General features: G+C 51.2%; 1 protein-coding gene across 3 annotated transcripts; it reads left to right on the plus strand.

The window, feature by feature from the left end:
* Positions 1-6,726: 6,726 nt before the first annotated feature.
* Positions 6,727-21,792, plus strand: ZNF500 (zinc finger protein 500). 3 transcript variants are annotated; one of them, XM_039239341.1, is made up of 7 exons: positions 6,727-6,773; positions 8,471-8,558; positions 14,280-14,778; positions 16,431-16,614; positions 16,834-16,898; positions 17,892-18,003; positions 19,731-21,792. In XM_039239341.1, the coding sequence occupies exons 3-7, from the start codon at positions 14,377-14,379 to the stop codon at positions 20,417-20,419; spliced, it is 1,452 nt and encodes a 483-aa protein (XP_039095272.1). In that variant the 5' UTR covers positions 6,727-6,773; positions 8,471-8,558; positions 14,280-14,376; the 3' UTR covers positions 20,420-21,792. The 3 variants fall into 3 exon arrangements, with proteins under 3 accessions (XP_039095272.1, XP_039095271.1, XP_039095273.1); XM_039239340.1 differs by lacking the exons at positions 6,727-6,773; positions 8,471-8,558 and adding an exon at positions 13,536-13,648; XM_039239342.1 differs by lacking the exons at positions 6,727-6,773; positions 8,471-8,558 and adding an exon at positions 13,536-13,648 and having other exon boundaries at positions 17,895-18,003.
* The last annotated feature ends 82 nt before the right edge of the window (positions 21,793-21,874 follow it).

Raw genomic sequence — 21,874 nt, forward strand, 5'->3', positions numbered from 1 at the left:
GGTTTACAATTATAAGAAGGGGTCAGAGAGGTCTAGCTGGGAAAGGAAGTTTGAGTAAAGATGTGAAGGAGCAAAGGAAAAGCCATGAAGATATCTAGGGTCCTAGAGCATTCCACATAGAAGAAAAAGAAGCTGCTGCTGGTGCAAAGGCCCTGGGGCAGGAGTATGCTAGGTGTGTTCATGCAATAGCAAGGTGGTCTCTGTGGCTGCGGCAGCATGAACCAGGAGAGACGGTGAGAATGGGGAGAAATAAGAACAGAGAGGTGGTGAAGGGCAGGCCCACAGCCTGTAGAATTTGAGTTGCCCATCATGACTCTGTACGGATACAGACTGATTGCCTAAAGACATTGATGAGAGGAAAACAAGGAGCTATCGAGGGTGCAGCGGAGGGCAGCACGTGGGGCGCGAGGATCTCCATAAAGTACTGAAGACTAGAACCGATGGTTGCCTCCGGGGAGGTCGCTTGCGCTGGAGGTCAAGAACGGGAAGGAGGTCTAATTTTCACTCTGCCTCCTTTCGTACTGGCTTATTAACCAGCGGTGTATAACACCTACTCGGAAAACACTAGTACGTTGATGGTATTAGCTCTTGTCCTTTCCCCGTAATTAACATCTACTGCAGCCAGGGGCTCCAGTGGATGCTGGTGCGATGCTATTAGCCCGGCTCCACCGACCCCTTCCTGGAGGCTCTCCTGCAGCCTCCCTCAGGCTCCAGCCACCTGCTCTCACCCAGCCTGCCCTCGCATGGAAGCCTTCTCTGGCGAGGCAGGGGTGTTCCAGGGAGTGGGGATATTGCACGGAGTGTTGGTTCCTGCTCTCTGAGGATGACTTTACCTCCCCTTCTGGAAGCCTTTGCCATGCCTACAGTGACTCTGCCCCTCCTGTTTGGCACAGGCTCTTAGTCATGTAGCCAGTAAAGGCCCCACACAGATCTCTTCTGTACTTCCTGCCCGACGCCAGCTGGGGGATGGCTGAGGCCTCATCTGACGCATCTTGCAGGTTCCCAGGTGCAGTAAGTGAGGGTTCCAAGCCCAGTTCTGCCCCTTTAATTTCTTTTTAATTATTTTTAAATTTCTTTTAATGTTTACAATTTTTGAGAGACAGAGAGCAAGCAGGGGAGGGTCAGAGAGAGAGGGAGACACAGAATCTAAAGCAGGCTCCAGGCTCTGAGCTGTCAGCACAGAGCCCGACGCAGGGCTCGAACTCACGAACTGTGAGGTCATGACCTGAGCTGTAGTCGGCCGCTGAACTGCTTAACCAATGTGCCACCCAGCCGCCCCACGCTTTGCCCCTTTTAAACTGCATGACCTAAGACAAGTCACCTGACATCCTGGAATAAATTTCCTCATGTGTGAAGTGGGCATAGCAACACCAGCCTCCTCTTTCGGGGTTGTGTGGGGGTAAGTTGTCTTGTTTTGTAGTGTCTGGGGTGGGGCAGGGGCGTTTGCATTGTGTGGTACACCAAGCAGGTTCATGTCATAATGATACAGTCATAATAACAATACGGAGCATTTTTTAATGTTTATTTTTGAAAGAGAGACAGAGCACACAAGTGGGGGAGGCACAGAGGATCTGAGGTGGGACCTGTGCTGACCCCTGTGCTGACCGCACTGAGCCCGCTGTGGGTGGGGCTTGACTCATGAATCTTGAGATCATGACTTGAGCTGAAGTCAGACACTCAACCAACTGAGCCATCCAGGAGCCCAATAGGGAGCATTTTTTATAAGGGGAATCACAAAATCGATGACCTGGTAACTGGTACAATAAAACATCTACCAGATTACATGAAATCTATTCATATTTATTTAAGAATGTATTCATAGTAGCCCCACATTGGAAACTGTTGAGCGGCAGGACAGTGGATAAACTAAGGGGTAGTCATCCAATGAAATGCTTCTTGGCAATAAAAATGAGCCGAATGGGGCACCTGGGTGGCTCAGTCGGTTAAGCGTCCAACTTCAGCTCAGGTTATGATCTCACTGTTCCCAAGTTAGAGCCCATGTCAGGCTCTGTGCTGACAGCTCAGAGCCTGGAGCATTTTTCAGATTCTATGTCTCCCTCTCTGTCTCTGCCCCTCCCCCACTCGTGTTCTGTTTCTCTCTTGAAAATGCATAAACATTTTAAAAAATTAAAAAATAAAGAATTTAAATAATGAGCCAATTACTTGTACATGCAACAGCATGAAGGAATCTCACAGACATAATGATGTGTGCAAGAAGCCAGACACCGGGGCACCTGGGTGGCTTAGTCGGTTAAGCGTCCGACTTTCGCTTAGGTCATGATCTCGCGGTTTGTGGGTTCGAGCCCCGCGTCGGGCTCTGTGCTGACTGCCAGCTCAGAGCCTGGAGCCTGTTTCGGTCTGTGACTCCCTCTCTCTCTCTGGCCCTCCCCTGCTCACGCTGTCTCTCTCTCTCTCCTAGAAATGAATAAAAACATAAAAAAAAAAAAAGAAGCCAGACATCAAATAGAAAGTACTATGTGGATGCCCTTTATAGAGTTCAAGAACAAGAGAAAAAAATCAATCTAAGGTGGTAGAAATCAGATTTGTGGTCAGGGTTGGGAGTATCGACTGGGAAGCGGCATATGAAGGAGCCTTCTAGGGTATCGAAAATGACCTGTATCTTGATTTGGGGTGGAAGTTACATAAGTACATAGATTTGTAAAATTCTTTGAGTTATGCACTTAAGATTTGTACACTTTACTGTGAGATATTTGTGCACTTCACTTGGTATATGTTATACCTCAAGTAAAAATCTTAGAAGGTAAGAATGTAAAACAGTTGAAATAGAAACAGTATATGATCAACAATCCCTGTTTAAAAGTTAGCACTGTGTTTATTTAAAATTGCTTATGAAAACATTGGCTAGGTTTCAATATTTCAAGAATGCAAATTCCCAATAATAACTATTTTGATGTTGTTGTTTAAAAAGCACATTAGGAAAAAAAACATTAGGGGTGCCTGGGTGGCTCAGTTGATTGAGCATCCAAGTCTTGATTTTGGCTCATGGGATCCCAGGGTCGTGGGATTGAGCCTCCACGCTCAGCAGGGAACCTGCTGAAGACTCTCTCTCTCTCTCTCTCTCTCTCTTCCCCCTTCTCCCTTTGCCCCTCTTCCCTGCTTGTGTGCTCTTTCTCTCTCTCAAAAACTTTTTTAAATAAAAAAGTTTTAAAAACACATTAAAACTTGCAGTTTATTGTCTGCTGCAAGCCTTATCCATCACATCTGTCTCCAACCCCTGCTCCCACTGCCATGAGAAATCATCAGTCTGAATTTGTTGTTTATCCAATTCCCAAGCATATCTTCACACTTTCGCTACATGGGTATATATCCCTAAGTCGCAGGTAGTATGTTCTGCATGGTTTCACAGTTTATGGAAATGGTGTCATACTGCTGTCTCTCTACGTAAATGAATTTTAAAAATTAAAAATTTTTAATGTTTATTTATTATTTTTGAGAGAGAGAGAGAGAGAGAGAGAGAGAGAGAATCAGAGTGTGAGTGGGGGAGGGGCAGAGAGAAAGAGGGAGACAGGGAATCCAAAGCAGGCTGCAGGCTCTAAGCTGTCAGCACAAAGTCCAAGGCAGGGCCCGAACTCACCAACTGTGAGATCATGACCTGAACTGAAATCGGACGCTTAACTGACTGAGCCACCCCCCACCACACCCCTTTAAATGTTTTAATAATGTATTTATTTGAGAGAGAGCATGCGCACGCAAACAGGGGGAGGGGCAGACAGAGGGGAGAGAATCCCAAGCAGACTCTGTGCTATTAGCATATAGCCTGACTCAGGGCTCAATCCCATGACCTATGAGATCGCAACCTGAGTCAAAATCAAAGGTTGGATGCTTAACCGACTGAGTCACCCAGGCACCCATTTTGCCTCTTTTAATCAAAATGGTACCTATTGCAGGAGATGTTACGGTCCCTGTTTTACTAATCAGTTTTTCTTGCCCTCTCTCTCCTTCAGCCGAGCCCAACTAACCACCAGGCCCTGCTATTTCTGCTTCAGGAATCTCAGTCAGCTCCATCCCTTGTGACTACCCCCCATCACTAGTATTACCCCGTCTCTGAACCATTCCGGGAGCTTCCAGCTGGTCTCCCGGCTCCTGTTCTCCCCGAGATCTGTACTCCACAAAGCTTCCTACTGTATTGCGACACTATCCTACTTAAACCCCCAAACTCTACTGATTTCGCATTGCTTTCAGGATAAAAAGCCTCGATCCTCACCAGAATTTCCAAAGCTCTCCTGCATGATCTCACCTTTCCAGCCTCATCTTCCAAGCTTCATCCCCTACACCTGTGCCATGCTGGTCTCCTTCCTGTCCTTTATTTTTTTTTTAAGTTTATTTATTTATTTTGAGAGAGGGAGGGAGAGAAAATCCCAAGCAGGCTCCACACTGTCAGTGCAGAGCCTGAAATGGGGCTCAAACTCACAAACCATGAAATCATGACCTGAGCCGAAATTAAGAGTCAGTCATTTGACCGACTGATCCACCCAGTCACTCCTCCTTCCTGTCCTTTTTAAAAAATGTTTATTTTTGAGAGAGAGAGAGAGAGAGAGAGAGAGAGAGAGAGAGAGAGAGAGAGATTCAGTGGGGGAGGGGCAGAGAGACAGGGAATCTCTGAATCTGAAACAGGCTCCCGGCTCCCAGCTGTCAGCACAGAGCCTGACTCAGGGCTCAAACTCATCAACTGCGAGATCATGATCTGAGCCGAAGTCATACACTTAACTGACTGAGCCACCCAGGTGCCCCAACCTTTCTGTCCTTTAAATGCACCCCAATCTCTCAGGTCTAGAGACCTTCACACCTGAGGTTCCTTCTGTGTGGAGCTCTCTCCCCCAGCTCCCTAGGTTAACTCCACCCTGCCTTAACATCTACATTCAACTGTCACTTGAACCCATAGGCAGGATGTATACTTTTGTATACACTTGCCTACTTGTACACTTGTGTACCCTATGGCAGGAGGTACCAAAGATATGACTAACTTACTTGTGCAGTGATTTCATCACCGAATGCTTCTTGTTACCAAATCCCAACTTCAACTGCCTGTTCCTCCAAAGGCTAACAGTCAAGAGAGGAGTACTGATTGGAAAGGAATATGAGCTCTAGTCAGGAAGCTTGCCATCAGGGGGAGAAGGTGACTCTTGTCCCAAAGCCAGTTCCCTGGTTTCTGCCTAGCCAAGAGGGTTTTAAAGGGACAGGGGGTCGTTCATCACTGAGGGGTTTCAGAGGTCTCTAACAATTCCTGATTCTGTGTGGAGTTAGTGCTACTTAGTGGCATCTATTTACAACTTTCAGTGTTTGAGTGTTGTGCAAGAGGTCTAACTCCCATTCTGTGACGTGGGAAGGCTTTCTTTTCTCCTTCTAGAAAGGAATGTAAGATTTCTAGATACCTAGGTTAGTAAATCAATCATATGAACTTAAGAACACCTTTTAAGGGTGCATGGGTGGCTCGGTTGGTCGAGCGTTGGACTTTGGCTCAGATCATGATCTTACATTTGGTGGGTTTAAGCCCCCCATAGGGCTCTGTGCTGACAGCTCAGAGCCTGGAGCCTGCTTGGGATTCTGTCTCCCTCTCTCTCTGCCCCTCCCCTGCTCCAGCTCTGCTGTCTCTCTCTCAAAAATGAGTAAACATTAAAAAAAAAAAAAAAAAAGAACACCCTTTAAAGTTAATGATCAAAGCGGCCTCTCTTGGTAGAATTTGAATTTCATGAAAATAATAACCACTGCGTTAACCCCTGCAGCTAGCACAGGAGAGGACTCAATATGTTTTGAAAACTATGTATTAATGGTTTTTAACTTGTTACTGAAGAGCCTGAAATTAAGGCCTCCATTAAGAGCAACCTCAGGCTGCACGTAACTCCAGTTCCAGTTCCAGGAAAAGCCTCAGATTGTTCAAGGCTAAAGCCATCCTCAGACCGCCCTCAGATCAGCTAATCAAAGAAACATTCCTATGGTCTGAGTCAAGGCTGGGAACTGCAAACAGTTATTTTATACAAAGTAGCCAATTTCTCACCGCTTGCCTGCACCCCACGTGGGCCCTTTGAACTCACCTCATAATTGGTCATTTTCAAAGGATCCTCAAAAGTCATGATTGGGTCCCACCAAAAGTTAGTGAACACCTCACAGATACTGAGTGGTCAAAGCTGTTACCATGGGTGCTGTACAATTGTAATTGGCGCTTATGTGATGATGCTAAATGTACTGTAACACCCCCATCCCTTACTCCTTAAAAACCCTGTTCACTATTGTTCTTGGCTTCACCTTGCTGCCACGACACCGGTAGGCTGGTGAGCCCCGGCTCGAGCTTGTAATAAAGACCTTTTTGTATTTGCATCGGTGCCGGCTCCTTGATGGTCTCTGGGACTCGCGATTCGGTCACAACATTACAACCTTGAAAGGCTAACGTCCCCATTCACAGATGTGTTAACTGAGGCTCAGAGCCCACCAAGAGCTGGCACGGCTTCAGCAATCAGGACGTGACCGCCCTGAAGACGAGGCCCCACCCTCTGAGACTCTGGCAGAGCCGCCTCCAGTGGAGACCCCCAAGGCAGCACTGAACCTCACTGCAACCCAGGTGGGGCCCAGGGATCTGCCTTTGCAGCGCGGCGCGGGGCACTCTGGGATGTGTAGTCCCGTCCTCCCTCCGGCTCCGGCGCCAGCGACTTCCGCTTCCGGCAGTCACGGACCTCGCGCGATTTTTGAGGAAAGACTCGCGAGACGGCGGATCCGGTTGGCCTCTGCGGGGCGCGACGCTGAGGGCCGCCGTTTAGGTGCGATTGCTCCGCGTCCTGTGCGTTTTTGCAGCTAGTAGTGCAGAAGCGGGTTTTGAATCTGAACTGGCGCCCCTTCCTGGCCTCTCTGGACGGCGGGTTCGGGGCGTGCCCCAGGCAGGCAACCGCGGCAGAGCGTGTTCAGCCAAAGAGAACAGGGAGCCGATTCAGACCTTAGGTTAATACGTGCTGAGTGCTCTAACCCGGTGCTTCAGAGCTGCGTTTCTGGAATCAAAGACGTGGGTTCCAGCCCCATTTGTGTCACTTCCTGACTGTGTGACCTTCCTTGGTTTCAGTACTTAGAACTCGGAGCATCAGGGTTTTTTTTTTTTTTTTAATATTTTATTTATTTCTAGGAGAGAGAGAGAGAGAGCGTGAGCAGGGGAGGGTCAGAGAGAGAGGGAGACACAGACTCCGAAACAGGCTCCAGGCTCCGAGCTGTCAGTCAGCACAGAGCCCGACGCGGGGCTCGAACCCACGAACGCGAGATCATGACCTAAGCGAAAGTCGGACGCTTAACCGACTAAGCCACCCAGGCGCACCAGAGGGGGTTTTTACCTGTAGAGATCACACTCCCCTTAGTATTACTAGATTAAGAATAATCAAAGAGCAAGTGTGTATTGCCAGGTGCTCAGGTGGCTGATATTAGTATTTCAAAAAGCAGACAGGACAAGGAATATATGGGCTTGGAAGTTGGGTTGGGGCTATGCGTTGACCTGCAAGATGTCTGTGTCCTAGGTAGATGGTGGGGGGGGGGGGGGCAGTTGGCATCTCTTGCAGTCTTCCCTTGAACAACTTGTGCCTTTAGAAGTGAGAACCCCAAGGCTACTCCCTATTTCTGGAGAACAGTCTTCCTGTCTGTCAGAGAGAGAGTCCATGTCCTCTGGAGGTGGTGGCAAAGGTTCCTCTACCAAACTGCATAGCTTCCTCTGCACTGTCTTCTCAACAAGGCCTTGACTTTTGGACTTCTATATTCATTTATGTATCATCCAGTTTTAGCAAGAATCCAGCGAAATCACTTTAGACAGAACCCCAACCCTTGATACCCGATCATCCTGGCTTGCTTTGAGCCAGAATCCTTTCTGATGTTTCCTCTTACTAATTCTCCATCCTCCTCCACCTTGGCTATAAAGCCCTACTTTTCCCTGTTGTATCTGGAGTTGACCCCAGTATCTCTCCCTGACTCCACACCCCATTGCAGGGGTCCCTGCACCTATCTCTTGTCTGGATAAAGCCTTCCATACCATTGCGTAACAAGTGGTTGGTTACATATGAATAACTTTTTCCTGAACAGTGATTGAGAAAGAAGTGCACTCCTCATCTGTTCCTTTCTCCCTCAGTGTGTCTGCCTGTGTCCTTTCTCACACAGGTTGGCTCTCCTCTGCATGGCTGGCTTCAGCCTTCAGTAGGGCTGAACAGATTTTTATTTATTTATTTATTTTTAAAATTTTATTTATTTCTGAGAGAGAGAGCATGAACAGGAGAGGGTCAGAGAGAGAGGGAGACACACAATCTGAAACAGGCTCCAGGTTCTGAGCTAGCTGTCAGCACAGAGCCTGATGCGGGGCTCGAACCCATGAACCTTAAGATCATGACTTGAGCCGAAGTCGGACGCTTAACCGACTGAGCCACCCAGGCGCCCCGCTGAACAGATTTTTAAGGGGAGCCAGATATTTTACCTGTTTCTCTTCCTTTAGCTTTGGCCCCTTGGACATTTGGAGAAAGCCGTTGAAGAGAATACTGAAGCTAAGGAGATGCTGGCTTCAGTAATGAGGTGGAGCTCAGGTGAGCAAATGGTCTTTTTGTATAAATATTCTCCACCTAAAGGAACAACTACATCCCTCTCTCCCCTCCAGTATCAGCACTTGCATCATTTTTATAGAGTGTGTATACATCTTTGTGTGTGCCAGACACAACTCGGAAGCGGGTTGGTGAGTTTTACTTATCTCATACAGGATTTTTTTTTCTAATGTTTATTTATTTATTTTGAGAGAGAGAGTAAGCAGGGGAGGGGCAGAGAGAGAGAGAGGGAGGGAGAGAATCCCAAGCAGGAGCCACACTGTCAGAGCATCACAGGGCTCGAATCCATGAGCTGTGAGATCATGACCTGAGCCGATATCAAGACTCAGATGTTTAAACATCTGAGCCACCCAGGAGCCACTCACACAGGATTTAAAGCCAGTTTGAGTGTACATTCAAAATGAGGAGTTTTTACCTAAACGTTCAGATACCAGACTTCTGTGGAGCAATCAGACTGACTGGTAGCATGGGGCCTGCATCTCCCATGCTCCCGGTGTCCTTGACACTGCCTCACGTCAGCAGCTGTCTGGGCCAGCACTGCTGTGTTTCTTGTGGCAGGGAGAAGTTCTCCACACTCGTGTCCCTGTTCTACATGGTAGTACAGAAGACCAAGATGGACACGTGTTTTAAGAAAAATGGGAGAAAGGGCGCTTGAGTGGCTTCCTCAGTTAAGTGTCCGACTCTTAATTTTGGCTCAAGTCACGATCTCACGGTTTGTGGTTTCAAGCCCCACATTGGACTCTGCACTTAATAGCACGAAGCCTGCTTGGGATTCTCCCTCTCTCTCTCTACCCCTCCTCACTCCTCTCTCTTGTTCTCAAAATAAATAGACATTAAAAAAAGGGAGAGAGGAAGGGGCACCTGAGCGGCTCAGTCAGTTAAGTGTCTGACTTGGGCTCAGGTCACGATCTCGTGGTTTGTGAGTTCAAATCCCGCGTCAGGCTCTGTGCTGATTGCCTGGAGCCCGCTTCCTATTCTGTGCCTCCCTCTCTCTCAGCCCCTCCCACGTTCACGATCTGTCTCAAAAATAAATAAACATTAAATTCTTTTGTTTTAAAAGGGAGAGCGAGATCACTCTCTCTCTCCCATGTGAGGACACAATAAGAAGGTAGCAGTTTGAAAGCAAGATGAGAGCTCTGGTCAGGAACTGAATCCACTGACACCTTGATCTTGGACTTCCAGCCTTCAGAACTGTAGGACATAAATGTCTGTGGTTTGCTGTTATGGCAGCCTGAGCAGACAAAGACACTGTATTTCCCCAAACGAGTGTATGAATCTTCACCCCATTCTGAGTGATGCATGGGCTGACCACAAGCAGCAGAGCCTAGCAGATGTCATCCCCAGGAGCAGGGACTGCCGAGCATGCCTGGTGGTCCTTGAATCCCCTTCCTCTACTCTCCAGCCTTTCTCCTTTTTCCTGGAGGCAGCTCTCCCTCAGACAAGGAGTCCTGCTTTGCACGGCTGTTCTTACCTGTCTGGTTCTTGTTTGGCCTGCTGGCGGTAGGGATAAGACAGATCAGGTTTCAGATGCTGGATGATTCAGGGTATAAAAAGTGGCTGTCTCCTGCCTCCCTGTTAACTGATGTGTCCTTCTCGTGTCTCAGATTTAATAACGGAAGCAAAACACAGACTCCAAGGAGAGGTTTCCCAGCATTCACAGCAAGTGCTCTTGCACCTCATGCTTTGTGTTAGTGAAAATAGAAACAACACTAATACTGACTGCTTCTGTGTTTCACCCTAGTGTGAAGTATTTTAATGCACTAGATCATTTAATCCTAGCAAGTTTCCTTGGGGCGTAGTTCATGTTTAGCCCCATTTATGTCACCACCATCAGGTTTGTGAATCCAGCTTGTATAAGGTTGGACAGCACAGGTCAGTGTCTGAAGAACAAACGTGTCCCATTAATTTATTCAGTTATTCAGCAAATATTTACTGAGCACCTACTATGAACAAAGCAGATTTCCCCACTATGTGTAGAAAAACAGAGGGGGTATTCTGGCCCGGAGTAGCCACTTTAAAGGATAACCTTAGGGTAGGACCAGAGTCTTCCAAGAAATCATCTGAATATTTATTCCAAGGCAGAGCTCCGATTACCCGGCTGGTGTTCAGGAAGCCTTAGGGGAGTGGTTGGGCCGGCAGGCTCTGGAGTGGACTTCCCTGAGTTTGATTTGGCTTTTCAACTTTCCTAGCTGTGCGTGGCCTTGGTGCAGCTCTGCACCTCTCAGAGCCTCAGTTTAGTCATGGGTCATAATGATATCTACGCAAGAGACTCGTTGTGGGGATTTAAGTAGCACAGTAAAAAAAAAAAAATCCCGTGGACTTAGGAAAGGCTTAGAAAACATTAGGTTTTGTTATTAGCTCATAGAGGCCTTATAAAATGCGTAATAAGACACCCATTACATATCAGTTTGGGGGCACGGTAGCTCCCTGACAGCTCTCTTAGATAAGTTAGTCAAATTAGCTAAACTGTTTGACTTGTATCTTGAATTTTTGTTCCTCAGTCATTTGGATACTGAGAAATTGCTACTAAAGATGACAACTTGTGGAGGGCTTGATTGTAAACCCTCTTGTCCTTGCCACAGTTAAACACTAAGAACAAATGTGAGCTGAATCGATGCCTCGTCTGTGATGAGGGAACCATGGGATCATTCGGAAGAGAACTTCCCCTCTGTCCTCAGAGAAGGATGTGTGTGTGCTACTCAGTTGTTCCCAAACTTCTCTGAGTATGAGGCTGCCTTTTAAACTGCCTTGTTGACTCCATAAAGACTATGAAAACAAGCTGCAAACAATGCTCGGGGCCTTAGTAGCCCGTGGGCCTCTTACAGGAACTCCACGGCACCAGCCGTCCGAGATCCACACAGTGAGACCATGTACTTCATCTCACAGTAGCTGCAAGTCATGAAACTAGAGCCGATGCCCAAGGAGCATTTGTTCTGTGCTGGATATTGTCATGGGTGCTTTACAAACATAATCTCATCTAGTCCCATCCCTCCGCTCCCTGAAGCTGGAGCTGTGGCAGTCTTCATTTTATGGGTGTGGAAGGCAAGGCACCTCGGGAATACGTGGTAGAGCCAGGATTCGGAGCACTGGCTTGGGCGTCTGTCTTTGGAGGCCCCAGGTCACCCTGGTTCACACTGGTTAGGGACTGCCTGTTTGTGTCTCCCCCCAAAACAGAATTAAGACCGAAATACTAAACAAAACACATGAAATCCTGAGCAAAGCAGAAGTCTGTCCTTTTAATCTCTGTCGGTTGTAGTCACTGAAAATTGCCCAGACAGGAGAGGACCAGGGCCTGGGTCACTACATAGACTTGCTAACTGTACATACGGCTCTGAGAAGACAACGCCTGGTCCCCGCAGCTAACCAGGAGGCAGTCAGAAAGGGGAAGGCATGGGACATCTTTGAAAATGCTGGTGTCCCCACACCTGTCTGCTTCCCTAGACCCAACCCAGTGCGTTCTGCAACTAGATCATGGTCGTCCAGCCCAACAGAACCTGCTGATCATCCCTCACATTCCCCACCAGCCTCTTCTGTTTTCCTCCTTTTCCCTCTCCCATTTTATTTGTTCTGTCTTCTTCCTCTCCTGCTATATGCTCCCTGTGACTTGTTCAAAGTTCCTCTTTGCACGTTCTCCTCCCACAACGAACCAGTTGGTGAGCCTCTTGTGTTGGACTTAAGTACCAGTTCTCTGAATAGCTCCACATATTGGTGTTAGTTTATTCTTAACATCCCGACTATACTGACCAGCAGCCTCATGTTAAAGGAGAAACTGAGGCGCATATGGTCCTGCCTTTCTTCAGACCCCTCCCATAAAGCTGTGGTGGTCTTGAAGTCGGTCCTGAAATCTGCCCTTCAAGGTGCCTCCCACTCAGGGAGAGGCAGTCTCCAGAAATTAGTCATAGGCAGCCCAGTGCCTTGTTCTGCTTGGTGTGCTCACAGTAAAAACTGGATGTTGGCTGTAGGAGGGGAAATGAAACATGAGAGAGACTGGAGAGTAGGAGGGGAAGAAAAGCTAGTGGGAAGATGGGGTTAGGTGCTAGGTCAGAGGATGCCAGAACTGAAGGACTCAGGAATCCCCTGGTCCTTACATCAGTGATAGTGTTGATGGAGCACTTATGATATGCTAAGCAGGTAACCCTCACCAAGACCCTTCACCTGCTTAAAGGGTCAGGGGTTTAGTCTTCTCTGGTCTGGACAGCAACACCAGGGGCCATTTGTCTAGGTCACTTACTGTTCGTGGTACCTGCCAGATACAAAGCAGAACCCAGTGTTTGTTGATTAAATTAACAAATAAATAAGCAATTGGTATCCAAGATGCCGGAAACAAGTAACTTTCTAGGTCTTCATTTCTCAGTCTCTGAAATTAAACAGTTGATCTAGGACAGATGCCTGGGTTCCATCCTCACCCCAGCTCTTCACTTACTGTGTGTGTGTGAGCTTGAGCAGGTCACTGAACCTCTGTCTGCCTCCCTATCTATAAGATTGCTACCTCCCGCCCTTTGTTTCAAAGATGAACTGTTAATAACCGCAAAGCATTTAAAACAGAGCCTGGTACATATAAAGTATTATGTAAGTAGAAATGTAAATTTACAAAGTCCCCTCCCACCGTGGACCTTTCTCAAGTCAGGGGAGGGCGGACGGAGAGGGCGCGGGTACGATGGCACAAAAGCCTCGGCGACTCGAAACGCTCGCCAGCACGCTCACTGAAGGTGAAAGGACTATATTACCCACAATGCTTCCTGTGGTCCCGCCCACACGGCTTCATTCCCACGCGCTTACAGGTAGCCGGTCAGCACGTTGCCCACAATGCATCTCGCGGGTCTGCCTATCCAGGCTAATTCCCACGCTCGACAGCCGGCTCAGCCAATGGCGCAAGGACTACATTACCCACAGTGCTGCGGTGCGCCCGCCCACACGGCCTCGTTTTCTAGATCCACAGCGGGCTCAGCCGGTGGCTGCGGAAGGCGCATTTCGGGTCGGCTTTGTGTGGGTCGTCGGCATAGTGTCTGGACGGCCCGCTTCCTGCACCCCCTGCGCCCACGGGCCTGCTCCCGGCCTGGCCCGCCGCGCTGCCGGTGAGTGCGGGCGCGGGCTTCCGGCCCGCGCTTCTATCCCGCGGCCCTTTGCCAGAGCCCCAGTTTGTGCTCGACCTGGGCCACTGCTCACCCTACACCTGAGGAAGAAACCGGGGAAAGCATTCCCGGCCGGGGAGTCCCTAGGGTCTCAGAACCCTGGAGTTGGAGGAGTCGTGGTGACCCATCCACACTAGGGTACCTGGCGGGCCTTTGGGGCTTACCGAGCCCCAAATGAAAGGTCAGGTCGTGACAGAACTCGCGTCCTTTTGGACACACAGGGCCCTGGTTCTCATCGTATTTCCAAGGGGACCCCATCCTAAAAGGGCCAACCGTAGTAATGGAAACTGCATTTCCCGTGCTCTGATCTCGTTCCAGCCAACGCGCGAAACCCTTTCCCAATATACCGGTTAGTCCTCTCAAAAGTAGGAGTATCATCAGCTGCTTTTTGAGCGAGGAATCGACGCCCCGAGAGTTTTAGACTTGCCCAGGAATTAGCAGGGGGCTTAGCAGCAAGGACGGTTTGCTTTACCTGAGCTCTTTTTGGCTCTGGGGCTAGGGCAGGGCCTTATGGGTGTGGACGCTAACCTAGCCCCATTGTTGTACCCCAATTGATGATACTGTTTCGCCACAGAGCCCTGAAAACATCATTTCCGGTGTTCGGCCAGAGGTAAAAGGAGAGACCAGTTTGACCCCTGCGGCACAAGAAAGAGCAAGGCTTGCCCCAGACAATGGCGACCACACCTGGTCTCCAGCCTCCGCCACCCCTGGAGCAAGACGAGATCCTGATCGTGAAGGTGGAGGAAGATTTCTGCTGGGAAGAGGAGCCTTCACTGGAGACCGAAGACCCCAGCCCTGAGACCTTCCGCCAGCTCTTCCGGCTCTTTTGTTACCAGGAGGTGGCTGGACCACGGGAGGCCCTGAGCCGCCTTTGGGAGCTGTGCTGCCGCTGGCTGCGGCCTGAACTGCGCACCAAGGAGCAGATCCTGGAGCTGCTGGTGCTGGAGCAGTTCCTGATGGTGCTGCCAGGGGAGATCCAGGCCCGGGTGCGGGAGCAGCAGCCGGAGAGTGGTGAGGAGGCCGTGGTCCTCGTGGAAGGGCTGCAGCGGGAGCCCAGGAAACAGAGGCAGCGGGTGAGGTGGGGGGCAATTTGGCCCTAAGGTGAGAAGATGGGGCCCCACGATCTCATGTCCCTGCTCCTAAGGTCTGCATTTGGAGATTCCTTGAGCTCTGGAGCCGCGGCCTGCCTTGGCCATTGGGAGGACCTGGGGCTGCCCGTACCTGTGAAATGAACTGTGAAGGCAACTGGGAAGGGTTTCTCAACCTTGGCTGATGGGTGTAAACCTGTCAATTAAGCACATGCAGCCCTACTAGCCCTCTCTGAGCTCTGTGGTTTGGTTCATTGTCATCCCAGCATAGGTCAGACACAGGTTTTGATGGGAGAGAGGCTGGAGATCTTCCAAGACAGGCCCCTGGGGGTTGAAGAGATTCCAGAAGAGGGAGGAGCACTGAGAAGAAAGCCAGGGGCAGGTGGGGGTGGTTAGAGCCGAGCCACACATTGTCCCCACCTCTCCTGAGCTGCCCCGGCCAATGCAATAGCTACCACTTTTGAGCGACTCACTCTCTTTTTGAGAGAGAGAGACAGAATGCGAGCGGGGGAGAGAGGGAGGGAGAGGAGAGAATCCCAACCAGGCTCTGTGCTGGTAGCTTGTACGGGACTCCATCTCACCAACTGTGAGATTGTGACTAGAGCCAAAATCAGGAGTTGGATGTTTACCCAGCTGAGCCACCTAGGCACCCCACATGTGATCACCACATGTGATATTTAAAGTGAAAACTGAATAAAATGTCAGGTGTAGTTACTAAGTCATACTGGCCACATTTCAAGGGCTCAGTTGTCACACATGGCCAGGGGCTGTACTGGACGGAGAAGATATGGGACACTTCGTTGTCGTGGAAAGTTCTGAGGACAGCATGACTCTAGAGCATGCTCCCAACTTCTTTAAACCAAATTGGAGCAATGAGGAAGTCTTAGAAATTCTCTTGCTCCGATTAGCTTAGTCCTTCTGGATAGCTCTTAGCTCAGATTGGATTAGTTCTTTAGCATGGCTTCTCTCGGTCTCTGTGCATCCCATAAACTCTGGGGACTGTCGCCTCTTAGAGGTGTGTAATGTTGAGCCTGATGCAGGGGTCCCTGGCACTGGTTTTAAGGTTTTCATATCCCAAGTACTGTTGCACAGCTCAATAAACGGTGAGACCCAACTTCATCCTATTCACCTGCTCTGGAATTGGGAAATAGATTGTCTCAGAGCACTTGTAGATGACTTCACAAAATGTAGCACATGCAGTAGTGGGAACTTCCGAAATGAGACCTGATTCAGGGCCTTTCTTTCTGGTCCAGGGTCTGTTGGGAGCACCAAGGAAGGAGGGGTGAGAGAGTGACAATGCAGTGTGATGGGGAAAGACAGTGGAGTCTCACTCGGGGGCAGAGCAGGCCTCCATTTGACCAGGTTGGGAGCCTGATCTCTTGCCAGCTCACATTCCTTCTCCCAGAGCTGTCTGGAGGGAGGACTGGGTGGCATGTGGAGGGCTGGGGGGCGGGGATATGGCAGGTGGAGTGGGGGAGGCAGCCAGAGGTGGGTAGTGGTGAGGCACAGCTGGGCAGAACCTGGGAGCCTGGGAATGGAGCATGGCCAGGGGTGCCTGAGACAAGAGTAGTTGGGGACCTTGTGGGTTTTCTCCCAAACTTCTGGGAGCTGCTGGGCAGATCTCCGTCTGCAAGCAGGGCCTGGAAGTGCTCCCTGATGATGTACTGCCCCACGGGACAGGAGAACAGTGCTTGAAACACCAAATGGAGGCCGAGTCAGAAGAGGTGTCTCTGGAGGAAGGGTCTGGATGCTCCAGCCAACAGCCCCCAGCGCAACTGAGCCACAGACCGAAGAGGGACCCCCAGCTCTGGCCAAAGAGGGGTGAGTAACCATCCCTCTGGATGAAAGAAGCCCTGCAGGGAAAGGAGGCAGAGGGAAGAGGTTGTCACAGGAGGCCAGGCCTCCATGCATGTGGGAAGGACAGGTTCCTGCCCAGAGCTGAGTGTAAGTGTAGAGTAGTTGGGCCTATCTGGGCTTTTGCTACTATGTGCACAGCTGGTCTCTGTGGCCTTCTCTGACCACTCTGTGCTCTTTCCCCAGGCCCAGTGGCCTCTCAGCATCAGGAGACGGCACCGGCCACGTCTTTCGTTTCGTCCTGGTCCCAGGTGAGTGGGTGTTCCGCTGCATCCCTGTGTGTCCCACACTCTTATTTTGGGGACGCTTCCCTCTGGTGGCCAGGTCCAGCTTTCAGAGGTGCTCCTCGTGGAATGACCCTTTACCCTGACTTCCACCTCCTGGAAGTCTTCACTCTGATGTCGTCTGGGTGTTAGGTGTGTCCCAGAGGATTCTAGGGCTTAATGGTGGGCTGGGGCAATTGTTTCAAACCCAGCTGGGCGCTAAACTCTTGGGACTTTGGGTAAAAATATAGATTCATCCCCCAGCCCTGGACTGGAATCAGAGTCTTCTAGCTTGTTTGTTCAAATAATAGCTTTATTGAGATATAATTCACATACCACACAATTCAGCCATATAGAGTGCTTAGCGTTTAGTATATTTATAAAGTTAGGCAGCCATTGTCAAGATTCTCAAAACACTTTCCTCCCTAAAACTCCCGGTACCCAGTAGTGGTCCCTCCCCACCCCTGTTCCCCAGCCCCTGGCAGTCTACTTTCTGTGGGTTTGCTTCTTTTAGACATTGCTTGGATTTTAACATGCTCCTCAGGTCAGTGTGGTGCTAGATTTGGGAACTAGTGGCCTCGAGGCATCCTGAAGTTGCCAAGACATCCCACTCGGGTCCCAGGGCTGGTTTGAGCTGAGGCAAGGCATGCCCAAGTCATGCCCCTGCGGAGCATGGGCCCCTGTGGCTGAGCATGCAGGGGACCAGCTGCTCCATACGGTGACTCTGTCCATGGTGTCTCTGGTCCTGCAGTAGTGGGACACAGCACAGTGGTGACGGTGTCCTCCCAGCTAGCAGGATGCAGCCCTTCTGTGAGCGGAGCTTGAGGGGCGGTGGGTAACAGCACATGGAGAGGGAAGAAGAGAGGAAGCAGGGAGGCAGGCAGGACCTGCCATTGTGACACAGGTGGAGGGGGTGGGTGAGCCCACCAAGGGGCCCGCGTGAAGGAGCAGTGGCAGGGGACTGAGTGGGTTGCATTCTAGCAGGTGCCGGTGACCTTGGAGGACGTGGCGGCATACCTGTCCAAGGAGGAGTGGGAGTGCCCGGACCCGGCTCGGCAGGGCTGCGGCTGGGACGTGCTGCCAGAGAGCAGAGGTAACGTGCCCATCAGTGGAGTGTCTGTGACGTGGGCCAGTCTCAGGGAGGGTGGCTCCTTCCCTCAGGCTGGCTGTGGCCCACTTGGCATCTCCCAGGCCCCGGCCGTCTCCCTGCTTAGTACCTTCCGTGTCTCTCCATCACTTACAGAAGTCAGTCCAGCAGTTGTTGGACTGCAGTGGCCCAAGGAATCCCTGGGGAGCATGTTAAACTAGGAACTCACACCCCGCGCCCAGGTTGTTCGGGAGCCGGGCCCTCCTGGAGAGCCTGCTCGGCACCCCGCGGAGTGGAGCCTGCAGAGGCAGGGCGGCTAGAGACCGGTCGGTGGCCCAGCTGCAGAGGGGAGAGTGTGGCTACTCATCCCGTCCCTGGCAGGTGCCCAGAGCTGTCCTGGGTTCCTTCACCCACGCGGTTGGTCCAGTCTCACTTAGCCTCTGTGCCCCCCATGGCCCCCGTGGGTAGAGCTGCTTCTGGCAGGGCCTTGGCCTTGCACAGCCTCTCCTTACCATCCCCCTCCCCAGCTCACCCTGCGGCACTATCCCTTCTGCTCTTTCCACCCAGCTCCTCTTGACACTCCAGATCCCCATTCACCCCTTGAAACAGGCTCTCAAGGAATTCTTTGTATCTGTCAGATTTTTTCCAGAAAGACAGGATCAATTACGTGTGAGTGTGTGTGTGTGTGTGTGTGTGTGTGTGTAAGTAAAGACATTTATTTTAAGGAATTGGCTCATAGGATGGTAGAGGCTGGCAGGCCTAAAATCTGGAGGGCAGTCCTGCAGGCTAGAAATTCAAGCAAGAGTTGGTGTTGCAACCCTGAGTCCGATGTCTGCAGGGCAGGCCAGCTGGCACGGACCCAGGCAGAATTCCTCTTCTGCGAAGCCACAGGTTCTGCTCTTCAGGCCTCCAGCTGATTAGATGAGGCCCATCCACAGTACTGAGGCTGGTTTGCTTTACTTACAGCTGATTGCAGATGTTAAGTAGATATACAGGTAGCAACCTGTGAGGATTTTTTTAAGTATACTTATTTTGAGAGTGGGGGAGAGGGGCAGAGAGAGAGAGGAGTCAGAATCCCAAGCTGGCTCCACGCCATCAGCACAGAGCTCGATGAAGGGCTCGAACTCACAAACCATGAAATCATGACCTGAGCCAAGATCAAAAGTCGACGCCCCAACCTGAGAGGTTGTTTAGCCTGGGTGTGGTGCTATTGTTTAATTTAACACCAAAACACTGTTGACATTGGGGCTGGATAATTCTGTTAAGCCATCCTGTGTGCTGTAGGGTGTTCACCAGCACCCCTGGCCTCCACCCACTAGATTCCGTTAGCAACACTCCTCTGCCTGGCCGTGACGACCAAAAATGTCTCCAGACATTGCCAAGTGCCCTCTGAGAGCCACCATTGCCCCCAGGTGAGAATGCCCTGGCTTAGAGGCTAAGAACCCAGACTCCAGAGCCCGCACTATAACTTACTAGCCAAGTGACTCTGAGTAAGTTCTGTAACCTCCCGGTGCCTCAGTTTCCTCATCTTAAATGGGGCCATAACAGCACCCACCTCCTTGGCATGTTGAGGGTTTCAGGAGCTGCTGCCCATGGTTAACTATCTCCATTCAGGGTCTGAGGAGCGCTTCCTGCTGAGTGTTCTGAGGCTCTGCCCGGCCTTTGCTCTCTCATCAGGAGCATCCCTCTCTCTCCCCACGAAGGCCTCAGGGGCTGTGTTTTCTCTGTCTCAGGGCTTGGGCTGCAACTTGAGGATGGAGAGGGTGCTGCCAGGCAGGACGTGCCAGCGAGAAGGGAGGAGGACCGAGAGCCGGCTGGGGGTATGACCAGGCCTGAGCGGCCCCTGGAAAGAGGAGGACCCCGGCGGGGTGAGAAGCCGTACATGTGCCCCGAGTGTGGCAAAGGCTTCAGTAAGACGTCCCACTTGACCAAGCACCAGCGCACACACACCGGGGAGCGGCCCTACAAGTGTCAGGTGTGCGGGAAGGGCTTCAGTGACCGCTCCAACTTCAGCACGCACCAGCGGGTGCACACGGGCGAGAAGCCCTATGCGTGCGCCGAGTGCGGGAAGCGCTTCAGCCAGAGCTCCAGCCTGGTCATCCACCGCAGGACGCACACTGGCGAGCGGCCCTACGCCTGTGCCGAGTGTGGGAAGCGCTTCAGCAACAGCTCCCACTTCAGCGCGCACCGGAGGACGCACGTGGCTGAGAAGCCCTTCGTGTGCCCGGCCTGTGGCAGGGGCTTCCGCCGGGGCACCGACCTCCACAAACACCAGCGGACCCACAGCGGAGAGCAGCACCCCCCGGGCCAGCGGAGCCCCACAGCACAGCTCCAGGAGGCCCCTGGGCCGAAGCCTGGCCACCACTTGTTGAACTGTCCATTTCCAGGTTCCCGTTCAGAATTTCAAGGTCACAGTTCATGAAGCTGCTGGAGTTGTTTCTGTCTCGGAACCAAAACCCTAATCTTAAGGCATTTCACATCGATCCCATTTGCCCCATGTGTGGGCCCAGCCCGTGGCAGTGGGACATTTCAGGTGCTCAGGCCGAGGGAGGAATCTGGACACAGAGTTAGGCAGTGGCGGCTGACACCAACCTAGGTGTACCTGGGGCCTGGGGCTGCTCTACAAATGGCCACAACCTGGGTGGCTGAGTACCACAGGGAGGGACTGTCACAGTTCAGGAGGCCAGAAGTCCAAAACCAAGACGTTGCAAGCCTGCTTCCTTCTGGAGGCCCTGACAGAACGACCACCCAGGCCTCTCTCCTGGCTTCTGCTGTTGCCGCCGTTCCTGACGTCCTTAGCTTGTGGCCACACCACTCCCATATCTGTTTCTCCTGTGTCTCTGGTGTCCTCTTCTCTTGTAAGGGCACAGTCATTCAATTTAGGGCCCCCAGTCCAGAATGACCATATCTTAACTAATTATACCTGCAAAGACCCTGTTTCCAAATAAGGGCACGTTCTGAGGTTCTGCGTGGACATGAAGTTCGGGGACACTCATCAGTCAGCTTTGGAGATTCCCATTTTCCCTCCCGTTCCTTGCAGTGTTAACATACCCCAGCCTTCCCTGGTCTCCCCCCTTTCCCCTCCAGCCTTGCCACATTTTCAAAATATAGCCTCTGGGGACCTTTTCCGTATCCCAGTGGTGTAAGCAGGGCAGTTGGGGGGATTTGGGGGTCACCTTCCTAGATCCATGGCTGTTGTAAAGGATGGGTGACTGGTGTGGGAACACTTCCCTGATAGCCCATCTTCTGGCCTCCCCAGGTCTGTGAGGAAGCCTGTGGAGATGGCTGGCATCTGTCCCCAGGGCAGGAGCCAGGGCCGCCTTTGCCCCAGCCCCAAATGGCCAGGACAGAGGCAGCCTTGGTTGCCCCACTTTGTCTTTCTGAGGTGAACATGCCTCTGATCTGTGCACATCCACTTGCTAAGGGGTGGCCGAGGGGAACGGTACAGAGTACTTGTTCCGTTTAGTCATCAGGAGTCTTGGGGCATCTGCTGAAACCACTGGGTTCCAGAACATTCCATGCAAGGAGTGTGGCAGTTTCCCATGGCTGGGTGGCCTTGGACCTCATGCTGTGCTCCATTCTGTTTGTCACCCAATCACTGTATATATTTTCGCCTTTCAGCATAACCCAGGTTCCAGGGTGCATGAACTGCTCTCTCTTCCCTTAATAAACAAAGTCGGTCCTTCTGGCCTGGTGTGCTCTGCCCTGTGTGTCCTGTAGAGAAGGGGTCCACTGGGTTTAAGCATGGTGTTTACCTTGCAGGCCAGCTTCCAGAGCGCCCGAGCAGTGGTGCTGCCAATCACCTACCTTCCCTACATGGCTGCAAGTCTGCAGGCTCTCTTCATCATATCCAGGCTGGTGCTGGAGGTGGCCGCCT

Source organism: Hyaena hyaena, unplaced genomic scaffold, assembly GCF_003009895.1.
Source record: "Hyaena hyaena isolate Hyena2069 unplaced genomic scaffold, ASM300989v1 scaffold_155, whole genome shotgun sequence".
NCBI classification, from domain to species: Eukaryota; Metazoa; Chordata; class Mammalia; order Carnivora; family Hyaenidae; genus Hyaena; species Hyaena hyaena.